The sequence below is a fragment of the Mytilus galloprovincialis genome, chromosome 6 (genome assembly GCF_965363235.1).
Source record: "Mytilus galloprovincialis chromosome 6, xbMytGall1.hap1.1, whole genome shotgun sequence".
Taxonomy (NCBI): domain Eukaryota; kingdom Metazoa; phylum Mollusca; class Bivalvia; order Mytilida; family Mytilidae; genus Mytilus; species Mytilus galloprovincialis.
Genome location: NC_134843.1, coordinates 22,431,483 through 22,454,543, shown reverse-complemented (window position 1 = coordinate 22,454,543; position 23,061 = coordinate 22,431,483). Strand labels below are relative to the sequence as shown.

The window sequence follows — 23,061 nt, the reverse complement described above, 5'->3', positions numbered from 1 at the left end:
TATTTGATTCAGTTAGTTTATGTGAAAGATTTTAACTGATTTAGTCATTAAAAAGAGGCTGTCACAACGACAGCAAATCGGTTTTATTTACATTTATTTGTGTCCTGTCAATATCACAAGAACCATAACTGATGAACGGTAAAAGTGAAAATTGTCAATATCAAATTTGACCTCAATTTTGTCACTAGTATCAACATATTAAAATTTGAAATGTTTAGGTTGAATGGTTCATGAGTAAATGCAACAACATGAATGGAAACACCATTTTTTCGATCTTTCAAGAACCATAACTCCTGAACGGTAAAAGTCAAAATCGACATTATTGAACTTGACCTCCATTTTGTCATCAGTAACAACATATTAAAATTTGAAAAGCTTCGGTTGAACAGTTCATGCGTAAATGCATGGACACTACTGGAATAGTCATTCTTCAATCTTTCAAGAACCATACAGTGGAGATCAGTTCTAACCTCTCATAAATCCTCTCAGAATCTGTCAGGAGAACTGTTCTAGAACAGTATGTAGAACTGTCAGCCTGACACCTTTTAATCAGTTCTAGGTTAGAACTGTTCTAGCTAGAACCGATTTGGTCAGTTCTACCTAGAACTGATTTGGACAGTTCTAGCTAGAACTGATCCTGACAGTTCTACCCTAGAACAGTTTTAGACAGTTCTAGGTAGAACTGACCAAATCTTTGGTCAGTTCTACTTCTAGAACAGTTCTACGGTTAGAATTGATTTCAAATTCTACGGCTAGAATTGATTTATAAATTCTACGGCCAGAATTAATTTATAAATTCTACGGCTAAAATTGATTTATAAATTTTACGGCTAGAATTGATTTATAAGTTTTAAGAATTATTTGTCTTAATATAAAGGCTTCGGCAAAATAGCAATTAATATTATATAGAGTTTTGCTATTTTGCCGGTTTTATTTCAGATTTATAATCGACAAGAGAACATGTTTAACCCCGCCATATTCTGCATGTATGTGCCTGTTCCAAGTCAGGATCCCGTAATTCAGTGATTTTCTTTTGTTGATATGTAACATAAAAAATTTGTTTTTCTTTCATTTTTTGTACATAAATTAGGCCGTTAATTAGTATTATGGGGGCGGGTTATTATTTGAATTGTTTTACATTTGTCATTCTGGGAGTCAGGATGGCTCGTTATCACATAACAAAATTATCTGACCTCATTAACCAAATGTAATATCTGTTTACGAGTAGTTTTCATACCTCGGACGGACCTGTTTAACAGAAATCTTTTGACCACATCAATCTAAACTGACATTATTTGCTCTTTCTTTCTGCAAATCTATATAGCTGCACAGTACATGTATGTACTTTCGTTTTAATTTTAGGTCAAGAGGGACTGTACTGTACAAGTTACAGCAATATTGGAAAACAATTTTGTTCACATCAATTTATAGTGCCAGCATGCAGGGGCAGATCCAGCCATTTTAAAAAGGGGGGTTCCAACTATATGTTCCCATTCAAATGCATTGATCGTCAAAAAAAGGGTTTCAACTCCTGAACCCCCCCCCCCCTTGATCTGCCAATGAGCACGTCCTCTTTTTATTCAAAATATTGAATCATAAACAAATATCAGTAGTTTTCATACCTCAGACTGACAGTAACATGTAATCATGTAACAAAATTATTTGTCTGCATCAATCAAAACTGACCATATGTGACAGCATCAACCAAAACCGACAATATTTGACCGCATCAACCAAAACTGACCATATTTGACCGCATCAACCAAAACTGATTATATTTGCTGTTTTTTATGTAACTCTTATAGTCGCATAGTAAATCTGTAATATTTATATGTAAGGATGGATTGTAAAATCATGAAAATACAAATGATAGAAATATTGGAACACAATGCTACCTAATTTCATTTGCATCAATTTAGAATGCCAGCATGTCCTCTTTTTTTTTCAAAATATTACATCATAAACAAATATCAGTAGTTTTCATACCTCAGACTGACTGGTATAACAAAATAATGTGTCCGCATCAACCAAAACTTACCATATTTGCACTTTATTATGTACATGATGTCAATCTTAATAGCCGCAAAGTATAATGGCCTTTGTTAGTCTTGTATTATTTTAATTTTAGTTTCTTGTGTACAATTTGGAAATTAGTATGGCGTTCATTATCACTGGACTAGTATATATTTGTTTAGGGGCAAGCTGAAGGACGCCTCCGGGTGCGGGAATTTCTCGCTACATTGAAGACCTGTTGGTGACCCTCTGCTGTTGTTTTTTATTTGGTCGGGTTGTTGTCTCTTTGACACATTCCCCATTTCCATTCTCAATTTTATGATGTCAATCTTAATAGCCGCAAAGTAAATCACCTATATTTTTATATCAGGATGGATTGTTTAATATAAATGAAAGCAATATTGGAAAATAAAATTATGCTCACATCAGTTTATAGTGCCAGCATGTCCTCTTTTTCATCAAAATTTTGAATCGTAAACTAATTTCAGTAGTTTTGCTATCTCAGACTGACTTGTATAACAAAATAATTTGTCCGCATCAACCAAAACTTACCATATTTGCACTTTATTATGTACATGATGTCAATCTTAATAGCCGCAAAGTAAATCACCTATATTTGTATATCAGGATGGATTGTTTAATATAAATGAAAGCAATATTGGAAAATAAAATTATGCTCACATCAGTTTATAGTGCTAGCATGTCCTCTTTTTCATCAAAATTTTGAATCGTAAACTAATTTCAGTAGTTTTGATATCTCAGACTGACTCATGAACATAACAAAATTATTTGTCCGCATCAACCAAAACTGACCATATTTGACAGCATCAACCAAAACTGACCATATGTGACAGCATCAACCAAAACTTACCATAATTACACTTTGTTATGTAAATCTTAATATATATATATAGCCGCATACTAAATAACTTATAGTAATACATATTACGATGGATTGTATAATTCAAATGACAGCAATATCAATGAATATTGGAACACATTGGCTACAAAAAAAACTCCACATCAATTTAGAATATCAGCAAGTCCTCTTTTTATTCAAAATATTGAATTGTAAACAAATTTCAGTGGTTTCGATATATCAGACTGAGTAAGAGTTGTTTTAACAAAATTATTGGACCGCATCAACCAAAACTGAACTTATTTACACTTTATCATGTAGATATACATGTATATGGCCTCATTGTAAACATGGTAAACCAATATTATTTCTGTGTGAGGACGGATCGTATGATAACAATGACACCAACTTTGAAACACAATACACCTTATCGCTAATCCTGGCTGACCCGGCCTCTTGAACTTTTGAAGCATACAACAATGACTTTTCCATTGTGGCGTCAGATATTTTGTTTTATGACGTCAAAATTGTACGGGAACCTGTGTGATATCCAGTAATGGCAGACAAATAGCGACAACGTGTATTTATACCATATCTAAGAATTTAGCCCGCCGCTATTTCCTCTCTGTATCCATAATAATGAACCGTCATTAAACATGCTAAAGTGACTTTTTAACATGTTTAAGTCAGTAGTTTGTGATGGTTTTTTTTTAACCAAACTATTTAATGGCATCATCCAACACTCACATGACTGATTCATATACTTTATTTTAAAAATAAAATAAAAAGTACATGTATGGGAAGTTCTCTTCTTGGAATAGTATACTGTTAATATAATTTGAAGAAGGCAAAGAAAAATGCATGATTTTGTTTGTAGCCGAACGTCCTGGGGCAAATGTAACATTCATGTTCTGATCCAGGATATTTTTATGAGTTGCAGACTCCCAGATATCATTTATAATCGTTATGGATAAGTCTGGCTAAATTGACGAGATGGTGCAAATGTATATATAGCTTTTTTTACGTTGTACAACACTTTTTTCATTAATATCCCATAATTCATCCACTGTACAATTTTCGTTTGAACATTTGTCAAAACAGAATCTTAAATGAATGTAAATCCAAGGCAAACAAGGTAAATTACGATTAAAATTCCATGAATTAAATGCAGAGTTTTATTTAGGAAGAGACTGTTAAAAACGGGGAACGAAGAAACGTAAATAATGATGTTTCCGTATGCAATCTTATAAAAATATTTCTCCGATGAGTTGGATAACCTTCTATTCACTTCGATATTTGTACATGTAACGTAATAAAAGTCGTTTGATCAGTAAAAAATATAGAAAATCTGCAAATTCATATATAGCAAAGTAATTGGAAGTGATTTACTACTTCTAAATTCTAAAGTGCCCTTACTGCAGTGACGTCATTTAGAACTGTTCTACAGTCCTGACTGATTTAGTCAGTTCTGCTGACAGTTCTATGGTTAGAAGTGATTTGGACAGTTCTACCTAGAACTGATTTAGACAGTTCTACCCTAGAACTGATCCTGACAGTTCTACCTAGAACTGATTCTGACAGTTCTACTTAGAACAGTTCTAGGATAGAACTGTTCTAGGACAGGTTAGAACAGTTCTATGACAGAATATTCTGACAGTTCTAATGAGAGGTTAGAAGTGATCTCCACTGTAACTCCTGAACGGTAAAGGTCAAAATCGTCATTATTGAACTTGACCTCCATTTTGTCATCAGTAACAACATATTAAAATTTGGGAAGCTTTGGTTGAACAGTTCATGCGTAAATGCACGGACATGACTGGAAATGCCATTTTTCAATCCTCCAAGAACCATAACTCCTGAACAGTAAAAGTCAAAATCGTCATTATTGAACTTGACCTCCATTTTGTCATCAGTAACAACATATTAAAATTTGGGAAGCTTTGGTTGAACAGTTCATGCGTAAATGCACGGACACGACTGGAAATGCCATTTTTCAATCTTCCAAGAACAATAACTCCTGAACGGTACAAGTCAAAATCGTCATTATTGAACTTGACCTTCATTTTGTTGTCAGTAACAACATATTAAAATTTAAAAAGCTTTGGTTGAACGGTTCATGAGTTAATGCACGGACAACATTTGGTTGCCGCCCGCCCGGCCGCCCGACTGCCCGGCCATCCGACCGCCCGCCGTATATCCCCAAATCAATAACCGACACAAAAATCCGGTTAAAAACGATCCGATTCAAGCTCAAAATGAAAAACCTACCAAATTTGTTAAAAAATGTCACTTTTCAGATGTTTTTTGTGAAAAATGAAAGTGGCCGCATCCATGTTCATCCTAAACCTTTATATATGTTATGTATTATCATAAAATACAACTCTCATTCCAATATTAAGGATGAACACGAATGCGTCCACTTTCGTTTTAAGCGAAAACCGTCTAAAATTTAACTAAAATGATAGAATTGTGAAGATTTCAGTTATATAGCATGACTTAGTGGTGCTAGTACTCGATATATGTGCATTGTATGGTCAAAAACAGCCCATATTTATGTAGCAGAAGCATTCTACTGTCCAATAAATAACTAAAAGTTTACATTTTAACAATTTGGTAAAACTGCTATATTTTGGGGCCAAAAAGGGGTTTTACCGGACCTTCTCCTTTATTAAAATCAGGTTTTATTTAATTTCGATCCGAATGATGAATCAAGACCAGTAACTATTTCATAATACGCAGAATTGATTTCTTTTTGTCCTACTTATGCATCAAGAAATGGTCAAATGAAAAATAGACCGAATACCGTGGGTAACGTCACAGTGATCCTTAATAGTTTTTAGATTCTCTGATAGAGAAGGAATTGTCTCATCGGCAATTATACCATATATTTTTTCTATCAGATAAAGTCAAAAGAAACCTCAAATTAAAACAAATCATGCATATGTTTTTAATAACTAAATGGATAGTTTTCATTATACAACTTATGTACATATAGTTTTTTTCTGAGGAAAATTCTTTAATTTGTCCACATTTAGAAGAAGTTTACTTATTTTTGATTGCTTGCTTCCAGGAAGCAATTCGCCGACATATTTTCCATATGCATATTGACCTGAGCGTAACCCTCCTCGTAAAAATCCGGTGATAGCAATACGCATGGATCTGTCATTAAAATAAACAATTATCTGATTGTACATGTTAAACACGTGCTCAATATCCATGCTTTTTGTTATGTGTTTACTATAAGGTGACAATCGGTAAACTTCGGCTTTAAAACACGGCATTTAATGAGCAGCCATATTCGTTAAATCATAACAGACAGAGAGAACAAAATTGACAATAAAACGATATATTTTCGTAAAAAATGACAAAATCGTGCACAGAGTTCTAAGTTTATGATATATACATGCATTGGTTCAAGAATTGAATAAACATTTTTTTTCACCACTCACTGGTTTCATATGACTTTAAATTAACTTTTCCGAGGCCTGGTTTGCCGAGCGATCTAAAAAGTATATCTACAGTAATCACTAGGATGTCAACACTGAGGTTGTAAATTCGATGAACCCCACTCGAGGCAAATGCGTTCGACTCCAATCCTTATCAACTACGTCGTTATTGTTCCGCACACCCTTATTTAAAACAACTCATTGTTGTCCAATTCCTTACATTGACTTTATTTGAACTTTGGTGGAGAATTGTCCCATTGGCAATCATACCACATCTCCTTATTCTATATTGACTGCTTTCTTATGGTGTCCGTACTGTGTACTGTGTACTTAGTATTTGTTTTCAATAGAAAGACAATATACATACAGCAGTTGTTCAACTTGGTAAAGTTTTTTTTAATCACATTTAAAATTATTCAATGATTAATATGACTTTCTATAAACTCACAAAATGTTAAATTTGATCTACAGTAACCAATAAAAGTGTATTGAAAAGAACAGAAACATATTGATTTCTTAAAGTTTATATTTCGTTAAAGTTTCAGCTCAAATCTTCATACTAGACTTCCATTAGGCTTTTCAAAATGCTAATCAAAGTATTGTAAAATACTGAACATCGGATGACCGTAAGTTCTTGTGGATGGTCAAAAGCACTTGTCTCAGAAAATAATCACATCTCTATACCTGAAACTGAGGTTAATAAACAGAGAGATATTTTTTTCCTGAGACAACTTCGTGCGTGGATGATGAATAAATAACAGGAAATTCAACCTCACCGTAATAACTAATATTTTGTAGTGATACAAATCATTATACATGTACATATAATTTTCATCCATTTGTACATCATTCTATTCTACTACTCTTATAAAAGTGCAGTGCAAGTGCATGGTGGACACTCTTTTGTAAAAATTCTATTTCTAACAAATTGGATATGAGTAGTCATTCATATATATTTTCCCGCCAAAACAAACTTCCATGCAGAGTTATCGGTCCGTGTTGGGGATTGCCGCAGAACGTTCTTGGGATATTCTTCCGCATGCGTCCAAGTTTACACTATTTTTCGGTACGTTTGCATATGTATTATCAATGATATTTTACTTATACATATATATATAACGACAAAACATTTTCATATCATTAAATTATGTTCTAAACAAAAATATTTCTATCAGTATTCATTGAATAAATGTATTTATAACAAACGATAAGGGATGTTACTTTTGCACTCCTTTATGTCTGCGTATTTATCATGTTTATAGATCGGTTACAAATCCAAAACGAAAGTTACGTAATGGAAATATAGGCGATAGCAATATATCGGAATGCATCGCGATGTTAAAAAAAAGTATCTTAAAAGAGATGAAGAAAGTAAATTAATTCTGAATGCGATTTCGTGAACTTTGATGTGACGTACATCTTATCAATAATTATGATTATACCATAGTTCCACAATTGTTTGTGTTCGGGGTCAATGCAAGATGAACGTTCCTATTGCCTTTATCCTATATTTACACCATGCAATGCTCATATACATATATTTTTATTAGTTCTGAATTTCTCAACACACGAATAAATCGGTCAGTGAATGTAAAAATCATTAAAAAAAAATTCAAAACTACATTTGACGGTGTTTACAGTAGGATTTTTACAAACCATTTGTTGAAAGACGCAGAATTGTCTGAATAGATATTTGTTTATTTAGTCATAATTTTCATTGCAAAGTACAGTTATTTTTGTTTCTCTCCTGATGCAAATCAAATGTTTAGATAAAATATAAACTTTGTGTTATATCATCAGAAATTGATAATTAACGCTTCAAAGTTATTATAATGAGAATTCTGCTTCCATTGGTACCAATTTTGATTAAAATCCTGCATGAAATAGTCCCTAAATATTTTGTATGAAAAACGTAGATTTTTATATGATCATACAATGATGATATATATAACAAAAAACTATAGGTGACACATCCTTCTGACCATTTACTGGCTTGACGTTTTTTTCTATTAAAGTTCTGAATATTCTAAAAACGTAAACGTATCTTCCAACATTATACAAGTATGTACTTCCAATAACTTCAATTTCAATGAGCACTTGAACTCATATTTGAAACATATTTGACAAATCAACCCATATGGTCCAAATATACGTGTATGGTCGAGCTCGTAACTAGACCGTACGAGTAAAAAACTATAATCATACGGGCCGAGCATACGTTCGAGTATTTTTATACGGTCCGGACCGTACGCGTACTCATATTGTCTGGAACATAATTATATACATGTAGCATTGTTGAAATAGCATATTTTATACTTTTACTCATCATGGGTATTACACAATACAAAACAGCATCTGCGTATAATCTATTCTATTAATCTTCAACGCATTTTGAAACAAATACATTTTCCTTTTAGAAAACAAAACAAACATGCAAAACAATGAGTGATTGAAATCTGCTTAGCACTTCAAAATGCATTAATGTGTGGAACTCTGTATAATTATGTTGATATCAAACAAGAACATTATGGTTCAGTCTATTTTTGAAATTTACGGACCGTTTTGCCTGCTGTGGAGCCTAACAGACACCGAATGGATTTCTTTTTTTATTTTTCATATATTTGCAAAGAAAATTTCAATGTCAAATATAGGCTCCAAGATATGTCAGTGTATCCAGCATATACATAAAAATAACGCTATGTTGGAGTTTCTTGTGGATGTACAAATGTTTACTAAAGAATAAAAAAAGCGCACCATAGCTAGATAACTTTTAAGAAATGTTGTATATACATGTAGATATAGGAAGATGTGGTGTGAGTGCCAATGAGACAACTCTCCATTCAAATAACAATTTAAAAAAGTAAACCATTATAGGTCAATGAACGGCCTTCAACACGGAGCCTTGGCTCACACCGAAAAACAAGCTATAAAGGGCCCCAAAATTACTAGTGTAAAACCATTCAAACGGGAAAACCAACGGTCTAATCTATATAAAAAAAAAATATGTATGTTTGATTGATAGAAAATCGTAATACAAAGATCAGATTTACGGGGATCAAAATCAGATATTGTAATCATTTATCAAAAATATAATTCAAACTGATAAGAAAATACTTTCAAAGAACAAAAGTCCATGCTTTTCATTAGATCTATACTATCCGGATTAAAAAAAAAAGCGAATTGATTTTTTTGTAATAAAAAAAAGTGTTTGGACTTCAACGGTGCTTTTTTATGGACTTTATCGGAACTTATTATTGTGGACTTTAATGGCGTTTTCTTGTGAACTTGAGCGGAGATCATTTTGTGGAATTTAACGGAAAGTTTGTGGACTTTAGCGGCAATTTGTTGTGGACTTTAGCGGCAATTTGTTGTGGACTTTAGCGGCAATTTGTTGTGGACTTTAGCGGTGTTGTGGACTTTAGAGGAATTGTGGACTTGAACGGTGCCACAAAGGTTGTATGATTGCATATAATAATGCTTACTTTCACTTCGTTTTTAATCATACCACATTTCCTAGTTGTATATAACTAGTAAATCAATACCCTCAAAATGAAGTTACATACATGTATATTGTACATGTCTAAATGTTAATTCACAAGAATCAACAACTTTAATCTATTATCATTGATCATGTTCTCATTTAAGTTTTATATGAGGTGTGTGTCACTGTGACTATATATGGAACAGGGGAATACATTTTCCCTAATGTATGCTACATCACGACTTGTTCCTATGAAGTACCAAAAGAAGACAGATCAACATTGTATATCATACAAGATGCAGATAACAATGCCTTAGAGTCCTTTACAGTTCGGTATCTGTATTCTACGGGTCAATGTTACTATAGAAATCCAAATTATGTGCCGTGTAAACCTGAAGTTTGCTCTTGTGACGCTGATGGACTTGCAACCAACATCTGTTATAACCATACTAGTAATGTTGATGGAGCTCTTACCATATCATGCGCGTCAGGGTCATCAGACACAATAAAAGTGAAAGTAGCAGGTTGGTTTATTTATATCACACTGTAATATGGTCTAAAAAATGAAATTGGGAATGTGTCATAGAGTCAACAATCAAAACAAAGAGCGGAAATCAGTCTACCGATGGATCGTCAATGCAGAAAAAAAAAACACTCGGAGCGGGCTAGAAGTTCATGTAAACTAGTTCAGCACAATTGACGCAACTAACGCCACACTAAAATCTAGATAATACAATGACCAATTTGAAAAAAAAATACTATTCGATAATGGAAGTTGATCTTATTTGATGAGCACCCGTCTCGTTTTAGTCCGGATCTGTTATATCTCAAAATACGATTCAAACGCATGATATAAAACAAACAAGAACAAAATCATTCTTAATCAAATGCATTACATATATTCATTTTAAAATACTTCGAAGTGAGACTTATGATTTGTCATGCCGTTTCTCTGATAGTAAACATTGGCAAAAATGAACTCGAATTCATTTGTTGATTGTCACAGATAGTCATGGTGATATTTCAGCACGATACAATCTAAAAGGCTCTCCTCAGATTTTGCAAATGGGCAAACAAGCAAATATAACATTGAGCTGCGCAACAACAGAACAGTATGTTAGGTGGCAAAGAGAAGCAGTGACTATTGCCGTCATGACAGGCATCGCCGCAAATGGATCGTGTTTGTTTAGTGGCACACACAATCCATTGTACATGTTTACATGTGATCCATATACAAACATATACAATATGTCTTTGAGTGTAACAGTAGAAGATCAACTTCAAAACATACAGTGGAGATGTGGACCTATAGTTGGAACTGGTAACAGCATGTTCCGATTTTTAGTTAACGGTATGTTTAATTAGTAACATCACTTCTGGTACCATCTCACTGGTTACTTTAAACTTATTCCAAAAATAATCTAATTCTGATTGAAAAAAGTTACTTCTGGTTGACTTTTTCAAGGTCATATCTCTAATAACCTCAAGTAAAAGACCCAATACTTTTATCACGTATAAGTATGAATTTATAGCAAGTTTCTAAATTTTAAACGACAAATGTACCTTGTGATTTTGATCAAGGTATTAAGCAAGGACCCCAAATCAAATTACCCTTAGCCTCTTCTATATACTAGTACATGTAAAGGGTAATGAGATATATACAATATATATATATGAAGGAGAAGAAACTCCTATTTAAGGTCAACACATCCTTTAAACATCAGTATATATATGTTATGACATTGCTATTTAGCAACTAACAGTTTACTAAAAATATTTTCTCAGTATCTTTTACGATTTCTGAGTACAAGCAATAAGGAGCCGAAATCAAAATTTTAGCAAAACCTTGACCGCTTACCTTACTCTATAGTTTGGTTTGGTTGACTCAAATCAAAAGACCATAGCTCTGTATGAATTATGGTTTGTCTGCTAAAACTAAATTTAGTTAAATTGTGTTAAATACAGAAAGGCAAATAAATCTCATATTGAGTGTCCGGCACGCTTCGGTCAAAATAAAATGTTACATTTCGAGGATATAAACAGCCATTTGGTAAACTAAATTTGTGATCTCCTTTTAGAGTTGCTAAGTAGCGTTCAGAATAAGAACAAAAAGTGTTCTATATCATGTATATACTACATATGCAAGTGACATATTGCGAAAGAACCAAACAAAAAAATATAAGAATAAGGCGCAGCCAAAAAAAATATAATCCAAACATTTTTTTAAAGCAAAAGGTTTTTCCACAGAAAAAATGGAAGGTTTTAAATAACAAATACTCTTTTCTTTTGTACACACATTCGGTATAATTTATAATTGTCTCAGTGTACTAAGAAGAATTGATTATTAATTACACAATCAAAAAAGTTGAAATCACCTGTACCGTTCTTTTTCGGGTTTGATTTGAAAGAGAGAAAAATAGTTCTTTTGTCCAGCTCTTATTATAAGACGGTAATTAAGTCCAACAAAAAGGCATAATCTTTCATTTTGAAGGATTTAAAAAGTTTACTCGAAATGTAAGTTATATTTCAATTTAACTGACAACTGCGATTGCGCATTTACGTAAACAATTTTTTTCCCCGAGTAGGCAAAATTAAACGCAATATGCAAAATGTATGTGAAACCCCTTCCCGTTATAAATCAGATTAACTTGTCTGAAGTAAATGACCAGGTGCACAACGTCATGTCCCATCTATCATTTCAAGTTTCTGGCAATCCGTGAGTTTATTTTTTTTAAAGAAGTCGCGACAATCTGTATTCAAACACCAAGTTTGAGGGTCTAGTTGACAGACACTGGTGGTAAGCGGATGGTCATAACTAAAAGTTACGACCATCTGAATATGGGAGACAACTCTAGGGATAAGTTTTTCTTTTCCGATTTTCGTGCAGTAAAAGGTTCATTTGAGTCAAACCGCTTGTCTCATATACACATATCGTGAGTCCATTCTTATTGAAACCAAATTTGACACATAAAATCATTCCAATTTTCGTAAAATAGTCATTCAAAAATTCGAGCATGATGGTCGTAACTTTAACTTGTGATGGTCGTAATGTCAACTATAGTATTTTGGATGATGGTCGTAACCGACACAAGATGGTCGTAACTTTGAAAGATTACCGTAACTCAAGTATTTAGACGAACTATTATCAAGCTATTTTAAAAGTACTGTGCACATGCATAACCATGTTAATAAACTCAGTTGTTATATAAAGTTTACTACAAAAAATATTATTTCGTGTGTTACTCTGATAATGGTATGCAGACATTAAGTTAAAGAATTATCAATTATACATTTTTGATATGTTCCAAACAACCATCATTTAGGAAACAGTGAAAACTAATCAACTCGCATTAAGCCAAATAGTATGTTAGGGTTGAGTATTAATGTATTTTTACTATACGTTAAGGCATAAAATTGTTGAATATTTGCTTTCAGATTTTTTTTATTTACGACTTTTTATTTCCTGCAATCATGTCGGCAGATGAAAATACTGAACGTACAATTTTGAACAATCTTCTTTAATTTTTAATCAGCTATTGCAGTTTTTATAAACCATTGGCTTTCAAATATTCGGCTTTTGGTGAATCATGATTAATGAAAATCCACAAATGCCTGGTGTTTTTATCGTGTTGTCTTTATTTTTTATCGATTGCATGACGATCTTGCGGTATATCATTGATAATTGTTCTAAGTATTGGTTCAGAATAAAAACTTAATCCATGGTGTCGCAATGAACATTGTGTTAACCTAGAAAGTATGAATAAGGTTGAGATATTTTACAATGCTACACGCGTTGAATTTAAGAGTAAGATCAAATATCAGTAGTTTGTAGACAGGCTTGTAGCCAGGATAATATCACAAGTTAGAACTAAATGTACTGCGGCAAATATTACATACATATATGCAGGTATATACTTTACAATGATACACACTTTGAATTTAAGAGTAAGATCAAATATAAGTATTTTATAGCCAACCTTGTAGCTAAGATAATATTACAAGGTAGAACTAAATGTACTGCGGCAACTATCACACACATATGCAGGTTGAAAATAATATTTATTTTATATGTTTATATTGTATGAATGTACTCAGATTTAAAAGACCAGCACGCTGAGTTGAAGCATAAAGATCTATCTTTTAAATATTATCGTGGCTACAAGCTATGTATGAATACTGTTTGTTGAAGTCCTTTCGCTGAAATTAAAAAAAAAATACATTATCATCAGCATATAGTAAACAATGTGAATTGCTGACCCCCATATTCTTTAGAAAGAAGTTTAAGGATCCATACTGTGAAGGAATTTTTTTAACTCGTGTAGTAATTTTGACTCTAAATATGCCTCCTCTAGTAGTGGAAAGATGATCCCAAATTGTCAAGCCTGTGCCAGTATCTCATCATAGACTTTGCAATGACAAAATACAGAGTGAATCTACCGAGTTAAGAAAGATTGGCAAAATGTGTTTCTCTTTTGGTAACACCAAGTAAATGTTTACAAAAATCAATGCGTAGTCTTTCTGAAAGAATCTTAGGACAAGCCTGATCTACATTTTTTTTGCTGAAGTTGAAAAAATGACAAGATCATCAGCATATGTATATTAAAGAATAGGCTGGTCGTGAATAAACAACAGCTGGATCAGGGGAACTTTTAACACAATCAGGAAGTTCATTTATAAAAATTTGAAACAAATTTGGACTCAAATTGTCTCCCTGTTTTACTCCAACTTTAGTTCTAACGAGATCTCTTACCATACTCTCTAACTATATTCAATAGCTTAAGTTTTATACCTGGGAGAATGACAGTATCAAAAGCCTCCTGGAAATCAACAAAGCAGGCAAACATTCTACCTTCTTTTGTATTATAATACTTATTTATTATAGTTTTTAGAATGAACATATGGTCAGATGGTCGTGTTTTTTTTTCTTTTTTTTTCTTTTTTTTTTCTTTTTTGTAAACCAAATTTGGCTCTCATCAATGATATGATATTTATCTAAGGGTTTACAAAGACGTGTATCAAGTATCTTATTAAAAAGGCTTCCCCAATGAATCATTAATTGTAATTCCTCGATAGTTATTAAGATTCCTTTATGAATTGGGAATAAAAAACGTGTGGTCCAGGGTTCATGGTATTTTCCATAAGAAAGACAAAAATGTATAACGGATAGCATGGTACCAATAGGAGTATTCAGAATTTTCTAAAACCACGGGTAATAATTATACCTGAACTTCGAATTTGCACCTTATAATCAGCTTGACTATATACCAAATGACAATACGACTTCTCAAAATCCAGGCTAAGAATAAGATGTATGTTGTTTAATTCGATTACGGACCTGCGAATTCGCGGATATGGTCTTGTCTCGATAACGATCCCCATAACATTATTTTGCCTCCTTACTTATGTTCTTTCGACTTAAAGTATCCATTTTAAATTGTAGATTTTTCTTTTAAATTCCACCTAGTAGGTACATACTAGGTTTTAAAAAGTTTATCTTTTCAATACATGCACATTATATTTTAAGTAACAGTGACTGGTCATTTCATTTTGTATTGGTTTTTTTTTCGATTCGTTCCAATTTTCTTTCCTTTCGCACTTTACAGGTATCCCTCTCTTCACCTCTTTTAGTTTTTATCATTTAGTGAAATCAACTTCACAAATATATCATATGATATATTCATATAACAAAAGACACGTTTAAAACTATTGACTTGTCTTATTAGGTCCTATTTAATAAAGAGTTACGACCATCACAATTTTAAGTTACGACCATCCTGAACATTTTTGTTTTTTTTAGTTACGACCATCATGCTCGAATTATTGAATGATCATTTTACGAAAATTGGAATGCTTTTATGTATCAAATTTTGTTTCAATATCAACGCACTGACGATTACTATGTATGAGACAAGCGGTTTTACTAAAACATTTTTTTACTGCACGAAAATCGGAAAAGAAAAATGTATCCCTAGAGTTGTCTCCCATCTTCGGATGGTCGTAACTTAAGTTACGACCATCCGCTTACCACCAGTGACAGAGGCATACATGTGAAGAGCTCGTTTTGAGACAAAATATGACGATATTTTAACAAGATAGACGATATATAAAAACATGAAAAGTGTAAAATTGAGGTTTCAAACAATTTTACTCGAAAAATTTGGTTGACATGTATTGTCAAACATATCAATATTTTAATGGATGATGACCAATCCATATAAAACTAGTTTTCCTAACAATCTTAAGTTCTAAATTTTCAAATAAGAAATACAGCAAAGAATTTTGAACTTTTTTTAAACTGCTATACAAAAACACATAATCATGATGAATTTCATTAAATGTCTTCACATTTTGCATTTCGACTTTAAAATAGCACCTCATAATGATCATCCAGAGGGTGACTACATTTTTTTTTGGTAAAATTTAGAATGTAGTCATGTTATCTTTCGGACCAAAGAGCAGTGATAGTCAAAGGAGTCCTTTAAAAAGAACATTTTACCCTACATTGGACAGGTTTTACATTGACAATCCATGTCAGGTTGTATATCTTAAAAGAGTGTTCCCCTCAGTTTTGATTTGTTACCCGGGTTTGTTTTTGCTTAATAAAACTATCATGGCTAACGAACATTTGTATACTACTGTTAACTTAATTTACAAATTAAAAAATAGGTACTATCATGGATCTTTATTTACCAATTATCTAATATTTTGTATATATAAAACAGCCATTAAGGTTCACGATTGCATTTCTTTTTTTTTAAGAAGCCGCACCCCTTTTTAATGTCCAGTGCAATCTTCTTGGAAATTCAGGACGAAAATAAACTTCTATTAAAAATAAACTTCCATTCTCAATTTTACCATTTAATCTGATGATACATTTGTAAATCCTGCAATTAGTGTTGACCATGATTTTTTTTACTTTCACTTGATTATGCGTGTATATTGGACCGGTACAGAAATGATTCCTTGCAACAAGCCACAAATTATTATGACAAAGACGAGAATCAAAGATTCGATATTTTTTTTAATTTAGTGACTATATAATAGATATCTTAAGCAACTGGATTAGATATAAGTATTTTTAAAGATGTGAGTAAACCCTCAGTCGTTAATTTATCTAATCTGTTTGACTTATCCTGAAATATGAATATAGCCATAAAGGGTATATAATTTCGTAAAATATCAGAGGCCTTGTAAATTTAGTATTGAAAATATATGAAAAGGATGGGTGATTGGATTGTATTTGGTAATTAAGCATATCACAGACGGGTAACATGCGCCACACTCGCCCATAAAAAGAGCCTACCAATTTTCCTACATTATTGGATGCATCTGTCGTTGATTTGCAATTGCAACGTATACATTTGTGCATATCATTCAATTTTGAAAATCTACAATGTAGGTCAGTGGTATATATTACATGTAACAAAGTAGAAACTGGATATGATAGAAATAAACATCATATTACTTTTAGTTAAGTGATTGTTTAACTTACAGGCACGTCATTCTTATAAGTTGGTTAAGCACACTAGTCATGTAAACTACTCATAACTATACTGTCTAAAAGATGTTTTTATGGTACAGTTCCTGTGACAACTCTGACAATCACTCCAGCGGTAACCAACGACATAATAAACGTCGAAGAAGGACAGACACAGACATTCACGTGTACTACAGGTCCCGGTCGTCCCGCTGCCTGGATACAGTGGTACTTTGGCTCTCTTAATATAACAAATCAAGCAGAAGCACAAACTCCCCAAAAAGATGGCGAAATGTTTATATCGTCCAGTATATTGGTGTATACATGGAGACAGGATGATCACAACAAATATATTTACTGTGAAGCTTTTAATAGTGATGGAGTGCAGACAATAACATCGTCAAAGATTCTTGTTTACGTACACAGTAAGTGATTACTATAAAAAAAAATATTCCCCACCTTTACATCTATATATGGGAATTAATATGCTTTGGTCGGTTTTTCCGTCTGTCTTCGTCTGTTCGTCAAGTCGGTGTTTTGATGAAGTTGAAGTCCAATAAACTTAGTACACATGGTCCCTATGATATGATCTATCAAGTTTAATGTCAAATTAGACCCCAATTTTACGGTCCACTGAACATAGTCAATGAAAGTGTCGTCTGACAGTCCAGCTTCAGGTCAAAGTTTTAGATCAAAGTGTTTTATGAAGCTTAAGTCCAATCAACTTCATACTTAGTACACATGTTCCCTATGATATGATCTTTCTAGTTTTATGAATTTGATAGTGCGAGTGGAGCATCCGTGTACTATGGACACATTCTTGTTAACCTTGAATTTTGCCTACAAACATCACTTTACAGATAATTAGTGCTCAAATATGGTTATACAATAACAAATCTCAAAGCGTTGCCAACTGTCCGATGGTCTCTTTATTCTAAATACGAATACCAGTTTTGGTTAAATTGTATTTTATTAAAACGTCATTTAAGCAAGATACCGCTTAAAAAATGAATTATAATACCTTTTTGCAACCAAAATACGGGATTGAGCAGTCTGTGAGTTTTATTTATGTAAACCTAGAAATTTATGTTTTTTTTAATAAAAAAAGGTGACTTTATTTTGACTGGTTCCGATCCTTTCATCATCGATGATCAACCATTTACACTTAACTGTTCATCTAATGTTGCTCCGAGGGGAGAAGTAGCATACTTCTACAAAGACAATATTAGTATCATTAACATACGTTATCTACCATCAACATCAACGTGTTATGGGATACCACAAGATAGCACACCAGTTTTCATATGCAATGCCACTTGCAGTTGTTCAGAAGATGCTAGAATATTCACCTGGACCTACAACGGAACTGATTTCAACCAGAGAGTAACTTTTAGATGCGAAATGGATTTTGGTACTGATAGAAGAAATGTCACGTACAGAGAAATAACCGTTGAAAGAACATGTAAGTTATGTTAGGTAATATATTCACATTGCTAAACACGCATTGACGTATTAAGATGATAAAAAACATAAGCCGATCATATTTGTTCAAACTAAAATACATCCTACTACATGTAACGTCATCCTGCAATTCACTATTTACATCATTACATAACGTCATTTTTCTTTGCAAAAACAAAACATTATAAGATACCAGATCATACCATACTAATAGAAATATGCATTCAGCGCACACTTATAGTTTCTCATCATTATAGGTTGCACTTTGTAAATACAGCTGTTTCATAAATCGCGCCTCATTTGGAGAGATATATAATAGTCATTGATATTTTGTTGAGTTTACGTACTGGTTCCAAGATATGATCCCTATATGTGCCATCTCATAGAAAAATAACTTGGGAATATTACCAGTATAAATGCACATGGTAGGCGGAGGTATTGAATTCTGAGTAAACATAAAGTGAATGGAGGGGAGGTGGAAAATTTTTATATGATTTTAAACTCTTTGACGTTCGTGGCATTCTAATGTTGAAAATATGCCGCAAAACCCGATGTATTGACTTTTGAATAAAAAGTAGTGCATATCAATTTTCCTCTGTACGATAAAAACTTTAACAAATCTTCATAGTAAAAGTAGCATACTTTAAGCCGCAAAAGGACGTAAAGGTAGTTCCTATGGAAAATTGTCTATATTTACAGAAATGCAACTTATAGAATGAAATTCAAAACATTGTGGCTGTGGCCATTGATTGACACATTAAATTCATCCATTGACTGGGACAATTTACGTGAACGTTCGTCTGTAACGACCACTGTTCACGACGTACCTACGATAGACATTTAAACTGTGGGGTCACCAAAGGTTTCTTAACGCCTTTAATTATAAAATGATTAAAAAAAATAATCAGGAATAACCTTTATTTTTTTATTTATATAATTGATATAAATCAAAACATCGTGTTATTTCTGATTAGTTTTTCGAATTACTTTATTAAGGTGTTGAGAACCTTTGGTGACCCCATAGTTTATGTGTCTTTAAAAAGTACATAGTGAGCAGTAGTTGTTACATACAAACGTTCACTAAATTGTCCCAGTCAATGGGTGAATTTAATGTGTCAATCAATGGCCACAGCCACACTGTTTTGAATTTCATTCTAAGTGGTATTTTGACACAGATGTAAATGTTTAGAATATTTTGAAGCTCCTCTACACAGAATTAAATACATACACTACAGTAGTCTGTCTTGCTGTGTTAAGATGAATAATGTTCACATGGTCATAATTTTGAATTAAATGTTTACAAAACTTCGACTTTTTGATTGAAATGTTTTTCTACCTCAGACTTAGATTACCTAAGCTGTGTTTTGGCAAAACTTTTAAGAACTTTTGGTCGTCAATGCTCTCCAACTTCGTAATTTGTATAGTCTTACTGACTTTTTGATTCGAGCGTCATTGATATGTCTTTTGTAGATGAAACGCGCATTCGGCGCAAATACAAAATTTCAATCTTGGTTTATATGATGAGTTTTTTTAAAGTTCTTTACATAGTTAAAAACATGCACCACATGTATACATGTAAAAATACGAATAACGAAAATATCGAAATCCAAGGAAAATTTTAAATAAAAAGTCCTTTATCAAATGGCGACACTGAATGCCCAAACAAATCAAACGAACGGACAACAATTTCATATTAACACATTTAGCATAGTTCCGTGTGTTTTATTACGTTTTATAAGTAAACAAATGTTACACTTGTCTTTTCAAACACTGATTGAAAATCTGTTCGATTTGTATATGAAGTATCCAAATAACCGTCAAAATGAAGGCACCTTAGAGCATTTTATTATCTTGTTAATGTCAATTTAAAATTTTAACCAGCACATTACAAATATTTTACAAACATGTATGTTTAAATCAAATCATTATAAGTTGAAGTATTGTTTCATATCTTAAAACAAAACTTTGGTGAGAAATAGTACAGACGAAAATGACAAATGCAAGAAAAAAGTCGTGATGAGGCAACGAAATCATTGTAAAAACTGAGGAAAAAAAGTTATTGCTCAGCGTGCCTATGTTTGACAAACCCTATATAACATGTCGACCAAAAAAAGAAATAGGATATAGATTCCAATTCGCAGTGTTCTGAAACGTCGTTTGAACAGTTGTAAGTAAATCATCTTAATATATAATTTAGAACATAGTAAGCACCATTAACGCTGAAATATTCGACGATTGTGCCAAAAATCAGAATTTTATATAAAAATGTTGAATATATAACTTGCAAAATCAAATAACATTTTAACCTATTATCCAAGTATATTTTTTTTCAATTTCATAAGTTAATGTGACTCCGCCCATTACTTCGGATGCACCAACACGAGAACCAGACGCTCCATCAAATGTTTTCGTTGTTTGCAAGAAAACTTCAATGACTGTGTTTTGGAGACCTGGATTTAATGGAGGTGATAATCAAAAATTTAATGTATTGCTCGTGAATAACCAGACAAACCAAATAACTTTTTCAAAGTTCATGCCTGATCAAGACGGAGCAGAATCAATGATGTTAACCATTGAATCACTTGAACCAGAAACTTTATATATTGTGTCTGTGCATGCCAGTAATACACATGGGACAGTGACATCAGAAAACGTTAACTGTTCTACATCATCAGGTTAGAAATTATAAATTATATATGTACAAGAGAAAACATTATTTACAAATCAATATTTCTTAGATTAATATTCTATTCTGTACAGCCATACATGTTTATATGTATAAGTTGGAATTGGCTCTGAACAAGCTGCCATTAACTGATAGTAAGGTACTCTGTATGATATAAAGTTGTTAATTTCTGTATTATTTGGTCTCATTGCGTAAACCCCGGAATACATCTGTTCTTTCCATGGTCACCTTGCATATACATGCGCAATAGCTTATTAATTGACCAGTTGAATAAGCATTACTGCAGTGGCGGATCCAGAACTTTTCCTAAGGGGGAGGGGGCGCTGACTGACCTAAGGGGGGGGGCTCCAGTCATGCTTCAATGATTCCCTATATAATCAACCAAATTTTTCCCACAAAAGGGGGGCCCGGGCCCGCCCAGGGCCCCCTGGATCCGCCTCTGATTAGAATCTTAAAGTTGCTATATAGATATGTTACATAAGATGCATAATTTATTATGACGCAAGCTACTATAATTATCATTTGAATACTTCCTTACACGCAATTAAAAGCTTCTGATATTTACTTTCAACATATGCGTAGTTATTTCAATAGGGTCAAACGTTGAAACCAGCTGTGTTTAGATATGAGATAAAGACTTCATGTAAGCATCGAGATGAGATTTGTTAACTAAAATCTATAAATGAAGTATTACTGTCATTTCATTTAAGATTATGAGTCTAGAGAATATATACATGATGTACAAAGCAGGCATACTGAAATTAAAAGGAAGTCTTTCTTGCACTTTCTTGAAATTTTACGTCTAGGTTAGACCAAGGACGTGAATACATAATCTAAAATACGTGCCTCGAATTGGTGAAAAAAACGAGGATTTTTCCAAAAAAAAAATCGTTTATTGAAAATAACGTTAAAATTAATTAAATGTTTTTTGGGGGTAATTATGTATAAATAAATATTTATCTAAAAAAAAAAAAAAAAAAAATCATGTCACATCTCCTTTAAGGGCACGTTGTATACGCTTCAAAATCGTTTGACTTATAACTAAAATAAAAAAAAAACAATCACGTCCCAGACACTCCGAAAGCATGGATTATCGTTTCAGATACAACCGGTACAAACCACAAATACGTTCAATAGACTTTTTCCTTCGTAGAGTACATTCCATCTACGTTTGACAAACGCCAGACATACGCCAACATACGTTACCTGAACACTCGATATAGAATTAGGTACGCTTCTCACACGCCCAATACACGCTTTAAGCTCGTTGTGCACACGTTATAGATATGATTGACAGGTTGAATGCATCCAAATCTACTATATCGTATTGGTAAAGTGCATGATTTTTTTACCACGGCCGACGTACGTCGGAACTATACGTTGATGTGTTAAGCCGGTATTAAATTAAATACACAATTAATTTCAGTTTCTAATACATCTAAAACAATACATCTCTATTAAACCATTATCTAATATATATAATGCCAAACAAGCATTTGGGTTTACGATTGCATTTCTTGTTGTAAAGAAAGCAACTTGTTTGAAGAGTTGTGAAATTGGTAATCATACTACTTTTACTTTTTGTTATATTGGCATGTGTTTTTTTTCTCTCGTTTTGTGACGATTTTGACAAAATTG

The 23,061-nt window shown here is 32.8% G+C and overlaps 1 protein-coding gene across 1 annotated transcript in view; it reads left to right on the top strand.

The window, feature by feature from the left end:
- The window catches only part of LOC143078047 (uncharacterized), a 43,362-nt gene that overhangs the window by 4,447 nt on the left and 15,854 nt on the right, over positions 1-23,061 (top strand). Inside the window, exons 2-6 of the mRNA XM_076253049.1 lie at positions 9,964-10,323; positions 10,827-11,150; positions 17,381-17,701; positions 18,385-18,738; positions 21,080-21,412. Coding sequence (XP_076109164.1) covers positions 9,964-10,323; positions 10,827-11,150; positions 17,381-17,701; positions 18,385-18,738; positions 21,080-21,412 — 1,692 coding nt within the window. The remainder of the gene's footprint in view (positions 1-9,963; positions 10,324-10,826; positions 11,151-17,380; positions 17,702-18,384; positions 18,739-21,079; positions 21,413-23,061) is intronic.